Below are 21,048 nucleotides of genomic sequence, written 5' to 3'. Positions count from 1 at the left end.
TTTGTTTTGGTTTACCCTATAAACGTAACAATTCTTATTCTGCATGCATTTACTCCGTGCGTGTACTTTTTGTTTGTTAAGATATCATGATCTATAGAACTGATAGAAGGAAGCAAAAGAAATTCATTCATGATACCAAACAAAAATCCTTGCAAAAACCAATAAAAGAAAATTACATTAAGAAAAAAATGATTGTTTATTTCAAGTCGCTAGATATGATTACAATTAGTGCACTTTGGTTTTGTTCTTCTTTTGCTCTTTCTTCATGTCATTGGGATCTTCGTCGACATGATACGAACCAATGATGGTTGTATGTGTACAAGTTGAAATGCATGGAATTTATTGGGAGTTAGAGGTTAAAAGAATTAAATAGCTTCCATTGATATCAAATTAGGTTTGGAAATATAATTAGGAGAATTATCATGAATAGCTAAAAAAAAAATTGAAACATTTTACAAAATATAACATATACAAAACTTAAATGAACAATTCAGAAATTAATTTAATGTATTTTGATATTTTTTACATTTTTTAATGTCCCTTATAATAATTAAGTATGTATACATAGATACTACATATTTACGTATCCCACAAGCAAATATTTTATTGATTTAAAGTTTAGGTGGGGTTTAGTTCAATAAGAAAGTTGTGTAGCAGAGTTTGACATATATATAATTTAGTTGTCTAGTTGATTTTTTTCTTTAATCACAAATTAATTAATGAAAACGAACCTGAATTAATTTACTAGTAATTACAGTTTTTTTTTTCTTTATTTAAGAATATGAAAACGTCTTTGTAGAAACAAAATTTGAATAGATACAATCGTGTAGCTTTTTCCACCACATTTGAAGGAGCATGCGAGCTAAATCAACCTAAGCACTTCAGGTGTATCAAGTGCTCAATTAAAAATGTATCAAGTATATCAAATGTATCAAAGTGAATATTAGTTGTATATCAACTCTATATTATTAATAGTGTGTTGAGTGTGTTAAGTGTATCAAGTGTATATTAGGTATATCAAGTGTATATTAGGTACATTAAGTACATATTATCAGGTGTATCACGTGGGTTAGACTTATTTTTTTGTCATTTTTGCAAAAGGAAATAAGTTTGTACTATAGTCTTAATCTTTTAAATTTTATATATTTTGCATGCTAGACATTATCAGAACTATTTTTGACATACATTTTATACTTTTAACTCTTCTCACGTAACATCATTTATTCACTGAATCTCTCCCATTTTATAGGAAATATTTATCCAGACATCCCAATGAGCCTAACCCAACTAAAATTGCTCAAAAAAGAGCTAAAACAAACATCTAGACATCCCAACGAGCCTAACCCAACTAAATGCTCAAAACAGAGCTAAAACAAACAAGAACGGTCTAAGACAAGTTAGAGCTGCGGCATTTTTTTGTAATTTTTCAGAATTCAAGTGCATTCCGCCCCCAGTTTTATTTGCTTCAACACAGGAAGATGCATCAGTATTAAGCTTCAAAATATTATCCGTTTGTGCACTCCAAAACTCAGCTTTAGGACCAAAGACTCTTCGATGTCCAACTCCCAAATTTGGATGATGAATCTCATCCTCAACAGCCGACTACACTATTCGATTCTGTCTTTCATATTTCCAAACCCACTCTGCCTTATCTTCAACCGCCTGAATCAAGTTCTTAAGCCTAGTAATTGTTAAATTAATGTTCATTGTATAGAGTTCTTGATAATGAATTTTTTATGCAATTTGAATCACCTGAATTGGAGCTGAAACGAAGAACTATTGTTCAAGCTTAACAAAAAACAATTTCAAGTTGATGACGTGCCCTATTATTTTTCATTAATATGGGCCAATTGAAAGGTATGTTTGGAGCCTGTGATGAATGACACATGGTGACTTGTGAATTTTGACTGGCTTTAAAATATGAATTGAGATTTAATTGATTCTAAAATTTAAATTTAAATTCATTTTGAATTTGTTTAGTTTTAGTTTTAAAAAAGTTTTGACTTTTAATTATGATTGGATTTTGAATTTTGAATTTAAAAATAGTAATAGTATTCTTAATTAATTAAAAGTGAATGATGGAGTGATGGTGATTGAATTTTAAAATAAGCTATGGGTGATTGAATTGCATTTTGAAATAAATTTATTTATTAACTAAATGTGAACAATGATGGTTGATAATTAGGTGTTCGTCAACTAGAAATAGTTAATTTTAAACCATAAATGATGATATAAAATGAAAGTGATTATTATTTTATGATAGTCTTATACAATTTTATTGCATAGGATGTTTTCACTAACACGTTTCTACATGAGCATCTTGGACTATGGACTTCTTCTCATTCCTATTTCTCAGTTCTCATTTTCATCCTTCATTACTCGTTCTCACCCAACGTAGTGCCCAAGTTTTCAACACTTGCCTTTTTCTCACTAGTGAACATGATTTTCTCGTTTCAAGTACTTATTTCTCGTGCTTAATATTACTTTTTGTTCATAAATAACTTATCGATCATTTCTCTTTCTTGTTTCAGGTACCTATTTCTTATTTCATTTTTATTTTTTATTGTTCGAAATCTTCTTTCTCTTTCTACCATGTGCAAAACAAAAAAAAAACGTAACGGAGAAGAAGGGAAGCAAGAAGGGAAGAAAGGAAGCATAAAAATGAAAGAAGAAAATGAAGGCGCAAAAAAACAAAAAATGACAAGAACAGAAGAAAAAAAAAACGAAGAAAAAGCCTCTAAAGTGAAGAAGGAAGAAGAAAGAAAAGGCTAAATTGTAATTTCATAAAATGATGGCATAACAATAAGCCGAAGGTCATTTGTTATTGAACTTGGGGCTATTTTTCATTTGTTGTACCATTATTCCCTTCTTCTTGTGGCTACGTCTTTTTTTCTTTGTCATGTTTTTATGTTGAGTCCTTGGAGCACCAAAGTTGAACTTTTCTTCAACAATTCTACTTTCAATTCCTCCAAATTTGGAGAATCATGGGAGAACAAATCTTCATTCTGCACCCATTTTTTCCAAAAAATGTTTTCGGAAAGATTTTTCATTTTTGGTTTTTGGTTTTTTGTTATTTGTTACATACTTTCAACTACATATATACTTTTCCAAATATTCATCACTTATTTGAGGTGCATGTGAAATCAATTAATTAAAATATATTTTACAAATAAACATTTCACCATTTAATGTAGACAAAATACAAGCATATATATAATTAACAAGTATAGAACCTACTTCAACAATCATCGGTCTTATTATCGAAGGTAGTTTTTTGGAGCTGGAAGTTAGTCATGTGAAGGTGAATCACTTACAAAATGAGATTTTAGTATAAAATTCAAATATCATTCATCATCATCATCATCATCATCATATAAAAATGTGTATTCTTCTAGATTGCTAACTCGGTCAAGTTATTAGAAAACAAATCTTCCTCTCAAATTCTCCAGTCTCCTCTACATTTCCCAAATTTCAACGGTGTTAGTGTTGGTTTTGGATATTAAATAATAAATACAATGTTGTTATTATAATCATATTAATCTCCCCAAAAATGGCGTTGTTACATTTACTCTGTTTCTTTCTGTTCATCCTCTCCACCATCACCAGCTGCCATGGCCTCCAGATCGGAGTTTACTGGGGACAGGGTCAGAACGAAACCACCCTCATTGATACTTGCGCCACCGGCAATTACCAAATTGTCAACATAGCCTATCTCAGTTCATTTCATACAACTGAAAATGGATCGCTTAATTTATACGGCCACTGTGATTCAACCACCGGCGGCTGTACTATATTGAGCACAGAAATCAAGTCATGTCAAGCCTTGGGCATCAAGGTTTTCCTCTCCATTGGCGGCGGTGCCGGTAGCTATACTCTGAATTCCACCAACGATGATGATGCTACCAACGACGCCTTATACTTATGGAACAATTTCCTCGGCGGCGAATCAAGTTCCCGTCCTTTAGGAGACGCCGTACTGGACGGCATTGACTTTGTTGCCGGATGGGATCCGTCATCAAAGCATAGAGATAAGCTTGCAAGAGCGTTAATGAAATACAAGGAACAGAGTAAGGGTAAAATTTACTTATCCGCGGCTCCAGAATGTCCCTTCCCTGATGCAAATCTTCAGCCTGCTATCAACACAGGAGTCTTTGATTACGTTTGGGTTCTGTTTTTCAACAATCCTTCCTGCGATTACTCGGACGGAAGTCTTGATAATTTGCTGGCTAGTTGGAGTAAGTGGACAAAAATCAATGCAGGTGAAGTGTTTGTTTTTTTGCCAGCGGCTCCAGAAGTGGCACATTCGGGATATATTCCTCCTGATGTGGTGAGAAATCGAGTGTTACCGGAGCTTAAACGCAATTCAAAATTTGGGGGAGTGATTTTGTGGTCTAGGGAATATGATAGAGGATATAGTTCAAGCATTAGCCAAATAGTATGTGGATCGGCATGGAGTGACACGACGAGTGATATGGCGTTGCTCCCCATGGGTAATAAGTATGGTGATACACAAGGATTTAGAACTTGCAGAGGAACTTGTATGCTTTGGATAGACTCAAATTGATAATATAGTTGAATCGTGTTGGCTCCTAGTTTTTTTTATTAGAATCGATGTAAATTTTACTTCTCTCAAACTCTATTATTGTATTTCAAGATTGTTAGATTATTGAAGAGTTTTGAAAAAACTTTCGCTCAATTTATTTATGAACAAGTAGAAGAATTTATACAAGTGTGTACATGGGAGGTTGATAATAGGATGTAATAGAAATGAAACTACTTCAACAAATTGGAGCTTGAAGAAACTAATAGTTAACAGACAAACACGGTTAACTATCTAATACTCTCCCTCAAGATGGAGAAAATATATCTTTGACTCCTATCTTGCACATGAGAAGAGATAAGGTTGTGGCATTGAGAGGTTTAGTAAGAGTGTCGGTAAGTTGATGAGCAAAGTGAACAAAAAGTAACTTGATGGATCCATCAATAACCCTGTCTCAGACAAAGTGGCAGTTAAGCTCTATGTGTTTGGTCCTCTCATGAAACATAGGATTATTAGTTATGTAAATGACAGCCTAATTATCACCATAAACAACGGCTGGTGTATCTACTTCAATTTAAAGTTCTTTGAGGAGACTTTTAAGCCATATAACCTCACAGGAAACTGTGGCCAAAGCTCAATACTCTGCTTCAGTCGATGATTGAGAAACTGTTTGATGTTTCTTTGACTTCCATGATACTAAAGATTTACCAAGGAAGATACAAAATCCAGTAACTAAGCGACGGATGTCAGAACATGATCCCCAATCTGCATCTACAAAGGCTTTTTAGATAAATCATGTGTTTTGGACAAGAAGATTCCTTGACCAAGTGAGCCTTTGATGTTTCCCAAGAGATGATTCGATGCATCCATATGTGTCTTGTTAGGTTTTGTCATGAACTGGCTAAGTTTATGAACAACAAACGTGATGTCCGGTCTTGAGATGGTTAAGTACATGAGCTTCCTAACTAATCTTCTATAAGCAGTTGGGTCTTGGAGAAGGTCTTTTTCTGAACTGTTCAACTTGACAATAGGATCCATAGGTACTGAGGCTGGTTTGGCACCAAGTAAGCTAGCTTCTTCCAATAAACGTAAGGCATAATGTCTTTGTGACAAGAAAATGTTGGTTGAAGATCGGGCTAGTTCAAGCCAAGAAAAAATTTAAGGGATCCCAAGTCTTTAAGTAAAAACTTATGATTGAGTTCAGCTTGTAGATTACGATTGAGGCCAACATTTGCTCCTGTGATAATAATGTCGTCAACATAAACAAGCAGAGCAAGGAAGTTGTTACCTCAACCTTTTATGAAGAGTGAATAATCTGCCTTTGATTGTTGAAAGCCTATTGAGACAAGAAACTAAGAGAACTTGGCAAACCACTGACGAGAAGCTTGATTTAGACCATATATGGACTTGTGAAGTTTGCAGACCATTTTCTCCCCTTGAATGGTGAGATTCAATTTATAACCAAGTGGTAAGTCCATGTACACTTCTTCATACAAGTCTCCACAGAGAAAGATATTATTCACATCTAATTGAGTCAGTTGCCAGTTCTTTGATACAACAATAGTTAATAAGGTCTTGAAAGTAACCATCTTGGGTACAGGTGAAAAAGTTTCAAAATAATCCAGACCTTCTTGCTGTGTAAAATCTTTTGCAACAAGTCTCGCTTTATAGCGTTCAACAGTGCCATCAGCTTTGTGTTTAATTTTGTATATCCACCGGCATCCAACAATATTCTTGTCAGTCGATAAGGGAACTATGCTTCACTTATGATTGGTAAAAGGTTGGTTCCTTTAAGGTGGATATTTGTAGTACTGAATGTTCGAAGGAAGGGAAGAGGGCTTAGTATGATAAGTATTGGTTTAAAGGATATTTTGTAGAGCTTTGGTGGCAAGTTTGTTCTCTCTAAATGAATGTCGCTTGAAATGTCTTAACATGCGTGGTTTTCTAAAATGTTGTTTTCAAAAAGTTGATCCTATTGTTTTTCTGTCTCCTTATGAAAAAAAATTTGGCAGATTCTTGTATTCAATTGTTTTTTCCTTCTTTTGTAAAGATTAGAAAAAAAAATTAGGATTTTCTTTTCGATTTTCATTGCATATTTAAGGGTTGTATTTTCTAGGGTTAACAATGTGGTATGATATAAGATTTTTGTTGTTGCTATATCATGAGTCATTTGAAATTGCAACAGTGTGACATTCTAGAAAAACTTAGGATTATGATATTATGTGTTTGAGGGAAGGGTTATGGAGGAAATGTTATGATAAGATGTGTTTAGGGAAAAAGTTATGTGGGTAAGGTTGTGATAGGGTTATGATAAGATATTTTTAGAGAAGGGGTTATGCAGGTAGTGTATTAGATTTAAAAAAAAATCATATTATAAATCTAATACACAAATTTCTATACTTAATTTACCCAATTGTCTTAGTTTTCGAAAAATAATTTGCCTAAATTTCTTTAAATACGGCCTTTACTTTCAACCTTTTTTTATTAGCAGTTACGTGCAAATAAATTTTATTTTTTTTAAAAAAAAATCATATTCTAAATCCAATACATGAATTTCGTATATTAAATTTACCAAATTGTCCTAGTTTTCGTAAAACAATTTGCCTTAATTTGAATACAATGTTCATTTTCAAACTTTGTGCAATTATTTTATTTAAAAAAATTCATATTGTAAATTCAATACACGAATTTCGTATATTTAATTTATCAAATTGTCATAGTTTTCGTTAAAAAAAAATTCATAAATTTCTTTAAATACGACGTTCATTTTCAATATTTTTTTAAGTAGTCGTTAGGTGCGAATAATTTTTAAAAAAATTCATATTCTAAATCCAATAACATAAATTTCGTATATTTAATTTACCAAAGCGTCCTAGTTTTTGTAGAATAATTTGCATTAATTTATTTAACTACGACGTTCATTTTTAAAATTTTGTAAGTAAGCGTTACGTTTCAATAAATTATTTTTTATGAATGTGACATGCAACCCAAAACATGTAAATAAGTGCAAATAACCCTTGAAAATACTAAGTCCCGAAAGCAGAAAATAACAACAAAGGCTTTTACCAACTCTAGTTTTGTTCTCAGGTAGAAAATTACCATGAATCTAGTTTTAGGTTTCTCTTCAATCTATTTTAGACTACTTTTAAAATATCAACTTGAATTTTTATTTTTTTAACGGTGGTTTATATACTTTCAAAACATTTATTTTAGTCCTTCTGCAACAACTATTGGGTAAAAAATTCATGAACGTACCATCTCTGTAACAAAAGATTTTTTATGTTAATTTAACCAAACTTAATTTAATAACAAAAATAACATTATGAAAGTGGAAAAATATAGACAAGCCACCTTTAAATAATAGGTTTGTTGAAATTACAACCCCACTAATTTTTAATTTAATCAAATAGTCCTTATAGTTTGCTAATTGTTGTAATTAATTTATGGTAGTTTGTTAAAATTGTACCGGCATCGAATTTACATTCCTTAGATATTTAAGCTAATTAACAAAATATAATAAGGTTGAGATTGATATCAAAATTTTAATTTCACAAATATATTGATAAAATTCTAACATAGAGTTGATTGAAGGTAATTAAATTAAAATTTTAATTGTGTAACCACGATAAATTACCTGATTCAAAAGTAAAGGAGGAAATAAAAAATTTAATAATGTAATTGAACTAAGTCCATAACTTAAAAACAAGTTGTGTTTTTAAAATAAAAAGATTAAAAAACAAAACTCATAAATATAGAAATTATAAATGAGAAAAAAAAATAAATAGTATTTAAACTTAAATGGATAAAATATAAACGAGGAAGAGTTAAGGAAAGGTTGTGGGAGGAGGATAGGGGTAAAACTAGGGCCAAACGCTGGTTGAGTTATAACTCAACCCTCCATAATCTAAACCTTCTCTCAAATACCTCATACATGTTTATAAGTCACTAGTTCTGATTTAGAGGATAATATTTGATTTGGGTTTGTATCAAAGTCTTTAGAGTGGATTGAGAGGATGAGTCTAAGTGCTCATCTGCTAATGTATATATGATCCCTTAGGGAAGCCTAAATGTTATTTCAAGAATTCAACCTCTAAATTTTGTCAATATAACTGTTAGTAGCTTTAGAATAAGTACAACTTTGTATAACTTTAGTTTTGCATTTAGTGGACTTATCTTTATTGAGCACACTACCCTCTAAATATATATAGGTATAGGTATGTATTCCACTTAAGTGAATTACCAATTCTTGTTTAGTTTGATTGCTTCTTTGTGGTTACCCTCCAACATTTTGTAAAATTACTTTTTGTAATTTAAACATTTTTTAAAGTGAATTAAACTAATCAAACCATAAAGAAACAATATATCACAAGTGAGGTATTTTGGTGATCCAAGAAAACAAACTTATATGACCACGTATGTAAGTAGCAGACATGGCCTATTGGACAATCCCCATTATTTAGGTGAAGGATGGTGGAGAGTGGGAAAAAAAATTGAAAGCCAAGAGGAGGAAAATATGAAAATGGCCAAAGAATTAATTTTATATAACTTTTGCAGATGTAGAAAAGAAAAGAAAAGAAAAAAACAAACTAATCATTTATATGAAAATTCACAAATTTTTTAAAATTAAACCAAACAAAAACTATCCCTATAAGAAACTCGAATGCTACAAGTTTGGAGTAGAATCAAACAAGAAAAATACTTTTTTTATTTAATTATTCTTTGTACTTTTCTTTTATGAGTAATTTGAAGCATAGCAAATAATAGTTTGTTTGAAAAATTAATGAAACAGCCTTGGTTGGCTAAAACTTTTAAATTCTAAGTTCACATAGTTCATACTTTGACCACTAATCTTAAGTAACATGACACTCGACAACTTCCTCTCCACGATAGTTCCCAAATTCCAATTGTTTCTAATTTTCAAATCCCTTCGCATACACACATTGATAACCATTTTTTAGAATACAATGTTATAGTTTTGCTTTCATTATTAAAAAAAAAAAAAAAAAAAAGTGAACATAAGAAACAATGAAAAAACATGAAATATTTGTTTTTAATATTTCACTCTATTAATTCTATTTTGATGGTCTACTTTAGGTTTCCGCATGACTTTTACCGTGTTTTCATAAAATAAAATAAAATAAAAATCTAGCTTACCTTTAATAGTATATCTTAATGGCTAAATTATAAACAATGTTGTATTTTGAGTTAAAAATACTTTGGAAGTTTCAAAAATACTCTCAAACTTTCAATAAGAGTTCAAAAATGCTTTTACTATTAACTTTAGAGGAAAGTCATTAAAGAGTTATTAAAAGGTTTAAAAAATACCATTGAACTTGAAAAAAAATTTAAAAATTGCTCTTTTATTTTAATGAAGCGAGAATGTTGAAAGTGCTAAGAGGTGTCCACCTAGTAAAAATGTCTGGATGCACCTCCTGACCCAATATATCCTTTTAAAAAAAATAAATGTATAATATTTTTTTTCCTGAAGAAGAAGAAGAAACCGAGTCAGACAAACTAAGAGTGATCCTAGAATGAGAGGTTTTATCGTCTATTAACAAAGAGATTAGTTAAGAGGTTGAAAAGCTAGAGTGAAGTCTATATCAACCTAGTCTAACAAAGCTCTAAAGTTAAGAGAAATGATACTAGCATCGTAGTTATAACTATGTCGCATAAAATATCATATATTTTTAGTCTCATAGCTAAAGTATACGATATCTTAGGCGACATAGTTATAACACAATAGACTACACCTTCATCTTTCGCAAGTTTTCTTTTAGTTTGAAAAGAATAAATTTAACACATATATATATATCACATTTGGGAAGGATTTGGGTTTAGAGTTTTTGTTTTTTAAAATTAAATCTATAAAATACTATTTTCACCTTCAAATTTCTTCACATATATATCTTTTTAACAAAAGTAACTTTAATTTTTCAATTTAATCTTTGTATTTAATAAAGATACAAATTGTGATAAAAATGCAAATCATGATGAAAAAAATTCATGTAAAACTTGGAAACATCAGAGAAAATTGGAGTTTCAATATTAGAAAATGAAAATTTGTATGACCATCTGAATCATTTTGTTTTTTTAAGTTATTATCATTATTTGCTTTAAAATTTGTTTTTGAAATTAAACCTATAAAATTAGAGTATTTTCCTCGTTACTTATAAGTATAGAGGTTGAATTTAAAAGTTACTTTTGGTAAATGTGTAGATAACAAAATGATGAAACTTAAAGTAGAAGATAGTAAACTAACTAATTTTAAAAAAGAAAGAAACTAAAAGACCAAATTGTTAATTACTAAGGAGACCAATACAATTTGTTTTTAAATTGATTCTTTTTTCAACTCAACAAAACTTCAAATACATTTATCACTATACTAACGATGATGTTTTATATTTAAAATTATTTTTACAATGAAATATTAACGGTTTCAATCTATATACTTATTGTGGGAATAGTTCTTAAGCTTTTTTAAATTTAATGATATTCTTCAAATAAAACAATATTTAATGTTTCTATCCAAAACTAACGATAAACGTATTTTTGAATCCTTTAAGGGATTTTTATAAACTTTTGAAAGTATAGATATATTTTTGACATAAAATATAAAATTGAGAGGTATTTTTTATAATTTAATCTATCTTAATTGTACGAGAAATGTCAACTAATATGATAATTATAGAGTGTATATATCAATTAATTTATTCTTTTTTTCAAATTTTTAATATGATTTTGATGACATGTAAATTATATTTAATATGTATTATTTCATTTGTGTAATATACGTATTTCATATTTCGTGTATTGGTGTACCATCGTGAGAAAGAAAAGTACATCAACGATATTGTCAACAATATCGTGAAATCTTTCATTTAAGGTATAATATATTATAATGCCCATTATAAGTTCATTTCAAGTTTGACATCCATGCATCCATAATAGAATATGTCAATTACAACATTGGTGGTGTATCAGTATGTATCAATAATATCAATTCAGAATTCACATTTCCACCGTCACATTAGTGGAATATTAGAAAATGGAAACCAAATCTATTATATATAAAATATATATATATATTTCCAACCTAAAACCATTTTACAAAATAATATAAAGTTTTAAAATGTAGGAAGGAAAGATACAGATAGATACTAATAAACTTTGATGGATGTTTATCACTTTGCTATATATATATTATATTTGTTAATTTCATAAAATTGTTGTTAATTTTTTTACATTATATACACAAAAATTAGTAAAATACTAAAAAATCTACGCTCAACAACCATTTTGAGCTCTTCTTTTCAAATTTCTCAAATTAAAAGTTATCACCGATAGCAACTATCAATGACAATACAACTATGATGGATAAATGTTAGCATTGATAGATGTTATTAGTTGTTATCACTAATCATTGCTATCTATCAGTTGTTATTATCGATTCATCGATAGCTGCTATCAGTGATAACTTTCTATTTATCATCATCATGAGTGTTTCTTCTCAAATTTCTTAAATTGAAACTTATATATCATTGATAGCAGCTATTAACATTAACAATTGTTATTATCGTTGATAGATGCTTTGAGTAAGTTTTCAATTTTAAAAATACATGTGCTATCGATTGTTATCTTTGATATTAAAGTAATAGTCTCTATTAATGATAGCCACTTAATAGCAAATTTGATATTTTAAAAGATTTTACTAACTGACGGGTCAATATTTACTATTTTTGTAAATATTGTATTCATATGCTATACTTTTAGTTTATTTGTTAAATTGTGTTATTTGCTATAATTTGTGGAACTTGATCTACTTTTACTTCTTTTTTTGTATTATTTATTTATATACACATCTGGATCAAAAGGTGAAAATATTGTTTGAAGTAAAGAAAAAAATAATATGTATAATATGTATAGTAATTATTGGAGGGTTTATATTTATTCCAAACGTGACACAGGAAGATATAATGTGCCCCTTTGTTTGGCATAAAATTAACAAAAGCTAAAAATGTTAAAAGTGCAATTCATATAGTATATGGGCCCACTTTTAAGGCTTGCTAGATAAAGCTCTCCCACAGCCAGCTAGGTATTGTCTTTTACCTAACCCTTGGCCTTCAACTTTGTCTCCTCTTTTAATTTCTTCACTTTCAAAAGAGCTATAAATAACAATGGAAATCAAAGCCAATGGCACGTCAAAATTTCTCTCTTCTTTTCTCTCCATACAAAACTATCTAAAAACCCCTTTCCATTTTCTTCTCTTCTCTACTCAAACCATGTCTTTACCGCTTCCTAACAACCCCCTTGCTCCATCGGTTCTTCCAAAACTTTCCGCCACCAAAGACGACCAGAGCCTAAGGCATTATTCCGATGAGATCGTCACAAGTCACATCTATACTAAACATCGGGAGGACAACAGAATTAAGATTGACGTTGATAATTACATTGCACTTGTTGAAAGTATCATCACAACTGCCGATCGAATCACCGAAACTGTAGCCCAAGTACGTGTCTCTTTTCTTTTCTTAGATATATTCAAATTTAACTATCATTATAATCTATCATGTTAAGTTTGAAAGATGAAGGTTTTGCTTGTTTATAATTATATTAATGTGCTTTTCTCTCTAACCAAAATTGACTTTTATACATGTTCGGATCTTCTACATAACTTTCAAACTTGTAGGTGATCTAGGAGAGTGCTAAAATATCGTTTTAATTAAATTTATCATTATTCATCTGTTTTTGGGTTGGATGTACTAAAATACCGATCCTAACAAAATTTTAGGGTACCGAAGGGCGTTTGATATTCTCAGATGAGTTCTTGAACGTCAATGCTGTTGATCCACCCCTTTGTACCCTTCACCATGTTTCAAGCCAGGTGATCATTATAAACAAATATATATTATTGTTAATTAAACACAGATTGATCAGTTTGAAAACATTCTTATTCTTAGTTATCAAAAGAACCATTAATTTATATACCTATTACTGTAACTTGTTTCTTCTCTCTCAGCTGTCTTGCAAAGCACCAGGAATAGAAACGGCACATGAAACAACCCTAGAAATTCTTGATATATTAGTGAGTTACCCATGGGAAGCAAAAGCAGTTTTGACATTAACTGCTTTTGCTACTGAATATGGAGACATTTGGCATCTCAACCATTATTCACTTTTAGACCCACTTGCTAAATCATTGGCTATGATCAAGCGAGTTCCTTTGTTGAAGAAACAGTTGGATTCAATCAAATACCGTCAACTTCTTCTTACTCCCAACAGTTTGATTTATAGCTGCTTGAAAGCTATGAAATACATTTCCATACTCAAGAATTTCTCTAAATATGATATTAAAGAGCTTTCTGAGTTATCCTCTGTCCTTCGCCAAATTCCTTTGGTTGCTTATTGGATCATACATATAATTGTTGCTTCCCGAATTGAGATCTCAAGTTATTTGAATGAGACCGAGTAAGTGTTTTAGACTTTGTTTGATAACGATTTTTTATTTTATACATCTAATTACGAAATCTATAGATTTAGTTTTTTTTTGTTTTTTTTTTTTTTAATCCTGTTTTCAAAAATAAAATCAAGATTTTAGAACTATTAAAATAGACTATTTGATAAGTGATAAACTTGTAGATTTGGTCCGTTCACTATTTTGTTATATACTTAAATTATATGTGTATTCTAATAGTGTTTTTTAAAACCATGCTTGAATACTTGATCAAATACTATAAACAAAAATTATTTTTTGAAAACTATTATTATTTGTTTTAAATTTTAGCTTGAATATTTTTTAAAACGGTAGTTGAGAAATGAATAAAAGAAATATCTTAAAAAATAGTTTTTAAACATTTATTTTTACTTTATGGTATTTTACTAAAAATTCAATTTTTTTTAATAAAAGTGAAAATTACAATGATGAACAGTAAGTTTTTAAAAAAACTGAAAATGGTTGTCTTAATGGGGTATTCTTAGTTTTATCATTTTAATATATTTATTTTCATACTTATAAGACTGACTTGGTGGTAATATTATTTTGCAGGGGTCAATCACAAAAATATATGAATGAGTTGTCTGAAAAGATAAACTCTATACTCTATACACTTGAGAATCATCTCAAGATCATTAAAGAACAACAAGGTCAATTTTTAGACATGTTTAATTTGTATGAAATAAAGATAGGCCCAAATATCTATCCACTAATTTTAAGAAATAAAAAAGATAGATTATTATGCTATACTATCTAAATTAAATTTATTACCATAACTCCTCAACTAAAGTATTTAAATTAAGGATCGATAACTTAACATGCATGATAGCAAAGCATGAAATATTGTGTTCCAACTCTCATAATGCTATTTCTTCTCCAACTAAAATTAACATCTATTTTCACTTATTTTCGCTCGTTTCATTTTTTACAAATTTTCTAATTTAACCGTAACATATCAAATTAAGCTTTTAGTTAATAATTTAATTTTTCTCCTGCCTCCAATAATTTACCATAAACAATCCGTTTATTTGTTTGAATAATCCATTGGTGATTGAACAAGGTAACAAAGCACGAGATTTTAATGTTCAAGCTCATCTCAAATGAATATTAATCTTCACTTGGTGGATTTTTCACAAGTTTTTAATTTATCATAACATGTCATCAAATTACGTTTTTAGGTTAATTTAGTGGTGATTTAACGTGGTATCATAGTAAGAAGGTTCTACGTTTGAAACCCTATAAGTAATTTCCACTCGAGTAATTAGATGTTTATTTCTCCTTGTTAGGTCTATATAAAGTTTTAAATTTATCCTTACCCATGCTTAAACCTTTTTGGTTGATTCGTGATTTAGCCTAACAAGCTATATAAATGATGAACGGCCTACTTCCTCGTGCAAAACGACAAGTAGAAAACTTAGTTTGTACTTCATACCTATGCTAATAATTTGCTGACTTGAACATTATCATTGTTTTGTGTACAATATGTTGCAGATGAAATTGATCTCTATAGATGGCTCGTGGATCACATTGATAATTTCCCCACTGAGATAACAGCAGTTGTGCCTAAGCTTATTGAAGGCAAGTTTGATGCAAAGCCTTTCATTGATGGTTCTACAAAATTGCAGGTCCTTTCCAATTCTTTATGTTCCTAAGCTTATTAGGGATTAGGGTTTAGGTCTTTGGGGCTTTGGTTTTATAGATATCTATCTAACTATTTAACATATACATTAATTTGGGATTTTATACATTTTCTATATACAGGTTAGTGTTGAAGATGGTTTGAGAGACAAGAATGTGATATTGGTGATATCTGGATTAGATATCTCTGAGGATGATATTAGAGCACTTCATTCAATTTACAATGAAGTGAAAAGGGAAGATAAATACAAGATTGTTTGGATACCTGTAATTACAGTAGAAACTGAAGATGAAGAAGAAGAAGCAAGAAAGAAATATGAATATGCAAGTTCTTTAATGAAATGGTATATTGTGCCATACACTAGAAAAATTGCTGGGTGGAGATATCTTGAAGAGAATTGGCAACTTAGACAAGATCCATTGATAGTTGTTATGAACTCAAAATCAAGAGTTGAGTTCAACAATGCAATACATTTGATTAGAGTTTGGGGAATTGATGCTATTCCTTTCACCAATGGAAGAACTAATGCTTTGTTGGCAAAGAATTGGCCTGAATCCACTCTTTTCAAATTTATTGACCAACCAAGATTGATGAATTGGGTAAGTCATTTTCTTTTTTATTCCCATATCATTATTATTTTTAATGCTTTTTATTCGTAATTTATGTTTTGAACGTTTAAGTTAGGAAGACATATTCTTTTTCGTGTGGTTTTGAGTCTAGTTTTTAACTTTTAAAATATTGTTTTTATATAGATTTGAATTTTCCTTTAATTTTCTTCTAGTTCCTAAATTTTTTGGGTTTTACTCATATTCATTTTTTTTTTTTTGGTTAAATAATATTTCAATTTAACTATCTAATGTATAACATACCTAATAGGTAAAAGAGACAAAAATGTAAAATCTAGAAATCTAGACCAAATGGAAAAGCTTTAAAATCAGAATTCAAGAGTAAAAGGCCACATTTAGAATTGAGAGTACAAATGAAAACTAAACTCTCTGCACTCCTTAAATTTATAATAATTCATATGCTTCCATTTTATTTGGTTATATTTGTTTTGTACCAAAATTTTCAATTATGATTTTCACTCCTCTTAATGAAATCACTAGAATTCGAGTATTCGAGTGAAGTTCTAAAACAAAACAAGTTATCAAACAAAACATTAACTAGTTGGGTTTAGTTGACGATGATTTAACATGAGTATTAGAGGGAGATCATGGTGATTTAATATCAATAACACGTCTTCTATTTCGACTTGGCTAGGTAAATCAAGAGAGGAACATCATATTTTATGGTGGAAAAGAACCAAAGTGGATTCAACAATTTGAAGATAGAATAGTAGAGATTAAGAACGATCCTTACTTAAAGGAAAAAGGAAACACATTTGAAATCATACGAGTAGGACAAAACATCAAAGGAGATAGCAATGATTTTACACTTACCCCTCAATTTTGGTTAACTCAATGGGGTTACTTTGTAATCAAGAGTCAACTAAAAGGTTCGAGTGCAACTGAAACAACTGAAGACATCCTACGACTCATATCGTACGAAAACGAAAATGGTTGGGCGATCGTAGCTGTTGGATCAACTCCATTGCTTGTTGGTCGTGGAAATTTGATCATGGGAGTGTTACAAGATTTCAACAAATGGAAAAGAAATATGAACATAAAAGCTTTCCCTGATGCTTTTAGAGATTACTTCAATGAGTTGAATCTCAATTTTCATATTTGTGAAAGAATGACACTTCCTGGATTTAGTGGATGGATTCCTATGATTGTGAATTGTCCTGAATGCCCTCGTTTCATGGAGACCGGTATCAGCTTCAAGTGTAACCATGGCCGCTATGAACTCTCATGAAGATGAAGAATGATGGTGATGATATCAAACGCACAGATGTTTGGTATATAATATATATACTATAGGTATTATATATATGTACTACTCTACAATTAAATAATATGAGGTTCATCCTATTACATCTTATTGTACTATTTCATCAAGCTTACGAGCCTATTAGGCTATAATGAATTACTCAATGTTAATAAAAGCTTGTTGCTTTTACTTTCTCTTTTAGTTTATTTTTATTATAGTTTTTTTTTTATTTTTTACACTCGTTATTACTCGTAAACATACTAGAAGTTATAACAAAAAAAAATTATTTGTTGAGATTATCACAATACGATAATTTATAATTTTTTACTAATGAGATGGAAGTTGAATCTATGAGATGAAAATATATTGAGTTTATACCTCTGGAAGGCATTTAGAACCTACATCCAACACTTATTATGAAACATTCCAAAATTAGTAATTAAAAGAAGTGATCGCACTGATACTTTAGTTGCAAAAGATAAATCAAGGTATTAAAAAAATTCATCAATATATGTATAAATGTACACGAAACAAGGTAAGGAAAGTCTTCAAATTATGAGAGAGAGTTTAAGTATTGTAATTATATTAGAGTTTCACTGAGAGTTTGAGAGTGAAACTACAGTTTCAAATTGGCGTTTTTGAAACTGTAGTTAAGAGATGACATCCAACTATCGTCTCATACGTACGGAAAATTCATGGACCAAACACCTTTTTATGACATTGTGTCATATTGTAGTTCTTAATTAACTTTGTGGTTCTATTTCTTATCTGTATTTTATGCAATGCTAAACTTCAGCATCTATCCTAATTAGCTTAAATATCTAAAGCAAATACCTCTTCCATTTGACTTCAAAAACTTTTGTCAGCTTAATGACCTCTTGATGAATTTGAGTTTGAATTACTCTCATCAAATTTTCTTTGATCGTATTTTCTTCATCTCGACCTCTGAAATCACCCGTCTATAGTTGCCACCACATCCTTGATTTCAATTTCCTTTTTCTAGGCTATCTTCCATAAGTTGATCGATGGACATTATCGTACTTAAATCCCTTTGATTCTTCAAAGCTACTACGATGAGCGAAGTATCTATTCTACTACATGTTCATCACTTCTTGTTTCACCATATCTTTTCATTTTATTTACTACTCCTAGAAATCTTGAAGTATGATCTAAAATTGATGCAGACTCCTTCATGTGTAGAGATTCATAATCACCTCCAATTTTTTTAGGCAAACCTTCTTTTGACTCAATCTACTCCTTTATACTTTTTCTTCAAAAAATTTCATGCTTATATATATGCAGTAGTTAATTGCTCCATAAATCTTCTCAAAATTTGAATCATCAATGGCTTGATGAATGATGGTAAGCACCTTTTGGTCTTTCTTTATCTTATATTTTGCAAAGCTTCTCGTTGAGCTTGACTCAAAGTCACATCACTTTTTGGTTCTTCATAACCATTGTTACTAATTTTTCACACATCTTGTGAACCAAGTAGAGTTTTCATTCAAAACACCAATTGTTAGCTATCATTGTCTTTCGTAAGTCGAGGCACTTGGAAAGGGAACTAAATTATTGTTTGCAATTTGCAAAATCAATTTTTTTAAACTCCAAAATCAAACTTTAGTACCTCTTTGTTGGGAAGCGTGTGATAGGACAACCTCAAATAAATAGTTACCAAATAGAATATTTTTAGAAAAAAATAAAAAAAGACTTATGTGGAAGACTCTTAAAATTCAAATATTTTATGTGTAGTTTATTTCACACCTAACATTGCTTCAACAACAATGTAATTGTCCATCCTATTTATGGGATTGCACGAGTATAACACACAAAACAATTAAAATCCTACGCTTAATTTATGTGAAACTCATACTTAAATTAATTCTAAAGGTAACAATTAATCTAAGACATATATCTTTTAATTTTTGTCAACTTTCATAAATCAAGACACTGGTAGATATTGATAGACTTTTATTAACGAATCTTTTATCAATGAATCTATCGATGACAATAATAAAAATTGATAGAAGTATATCTATATTATCATTGATCGAATCGATAGAATATCAAATTTTGTTATATTTTATAAATATTTTAAGCAATTTTATTATTTAAAATAATTTCACTTATTTTTATAATAAACTTTGTTTTCATTTCTCTCTTCTGTAAATATAAATAAAAATGATTTTTTAAAAGATGTAACAAAATGAAAAAACATTTACACGATATAAAACATTTTTGAAAACGAAAAAAGTTCATGGGCCTACAATAATCAGCCACAGGTGTGTGTAATTCTTCTTCTAAACGATCATGATACGTGATTGTGTAGGAAATGATACACGATCGTGTAGATAGTATCAACACCGGCCACACCCAAACTTGTAATTCTTCTTCTAAACAATCATAATAAGCGATCGTGTAGAAACTGATACATGATTGTGTAGTTCTTTTTAATGATGGAAAAATGCTCATGTAATTTTTCTTCTAAACGATCATGATGCGCGTGTAGAAAATGATATATGATTGTGTAATAATTCATTTTAACAATGGAAAAATGCTTCAAATCTTAACGATCGTGTTGATCATACTAAACGATCGTGTTGACCTAAGTAAGTGATATTTAAACGATCTCAATATTCTAGAAGATGAGTTGTAAGAAAGAAAGAGAATATGAAGAAAGAAAGAAAGAAAGAGAAGATGAATAAAAATAGAACAAAGAAAATTTGAGGAGTCGAAGAAATCTAGAAAAAAAGATGAATAAATCGCAAAGAAGAAGAAGAAAGAGAAGTGACGAATCGTCTGCGACAAATCTGAAATTTATGAAAAATTTATAGCGGTTTCATAAACTTTTTCATTTTATTAACTAGATCATAAATATTTTAATATTTTATTATATTTATGAAAATTACCTTGATAAAAGTACCATGTAACTATTAACTTAACAAATACATATAAAAATACTCAAAAATAAAAATACCATAAAAAAAAGTTTGAATATTTAATCTCGAAAATTGAGGTTGGAGTTGGTTCAAACTCTCACCTTCTTATGCATGAAGCTTAATTATTATTTTTTTTTGTTGGAATTGAGTTTTTAAATATTTTTAAAAATATATAGTATTAAATTAATTGTTATAATAATATATAACAATATGGTTCTCAACAATAGATTATATTCTGTGGAAACTTAATGGATATATATGTTGTACTGCATAGCTTTAATTAACTTTTGTCATTCTTCAAATTAATTATTTGTAGTCTTAATGCTTTTTTCACATTTCACTAAAAAGAAAATGCAATAGTAAAATTGATTTTGTCTCATATACCATCATGTCTCTACCTAATAATTATAAACTTTCATCTTCAAGATTGAAGAGACTTTTTTGGTACATATCTTCAATTACTTCCACTCAATATATAAAAGCCTAAAAATATTTTAATAATAAAGGTTAGAGACTATTAATGACAAATTTTAATTTTCTATATTTCCAATTCTATAAATATTAATTAGTA

At 29.6% G+C, this 21,048-nt stretch overlaps 2 protein-coding genes across 2 annotated transcripts; both read left to right on the top strand.

The window, feature by feature from the left end:
- The first annotated feature begins 2,871 nt into the window (after positions 1–2,871).
- On the top strand, positions 2,872–4,696 carry LOC101216834 (acidic endochitinase). The gene has a single exon (XM_004150358.3). The coding sequence runs from the start codon at positions 3,551–3,553 to the stop codon at positions 4,562–4,564; it is 1,014 nt and encodes a 337-aa protein (XP_004150406.1). The 5' UTR covers positions 2,872–3,550; the 3' UTR covers positions 4,565–4,696.
- Positions 4,697–12,726: 8,030 nt separating this feature from the next.
- On the top strand, positions 12,727–17,732 carry LOC101217067 (protein SIEVE ELEMENT OCCLUSION B). Its single transcript, XM_004150359.3, has 7 exons — positions 12,727–13,047; positions 13,329–13,421; positions 13,557–14,005; positions 14,583–14,680; positions 15,522–15,655; positions 15,792–16,268; positions 16,930–17,732. The coding sequence occupies exons 1-7, from the start codon at positions 12,820–12,822 to the stop codon at positions 17,521–17,523; spliced, it is 2,073 nt and encodes a 690-aa protein (XP_004150407.1). The 5' UTR covers positions 12,727–12,819; the 3' UTR covers positions 17,524–17,732.
- The last annotated feature ends 3,316 nt before the right edge of the window (positions 17,733–21,048 follow it).

This window comes from Cucumis sativus, chromosome 2, assembly GCF_000004075.3.
Source record: "Cucumis sativus cultivar 9930 chromosome 2, Cucumber_9930_V3, whole genome shotgun sequence".
Classification (NCBI taxonomy): domain Eukaryota; kingdom Viridiplantae; phylum Streptophyta; class Magnoliopsida; order Cucurbitales; family Cucurbitaceae; genus Cucumis; species Cucumis sativus.
The sequence above is the reverse complement of the archived record's forward strand: the minus strand, read 5'-3'. Positions and strand labels throughout refer to the sequence as shown.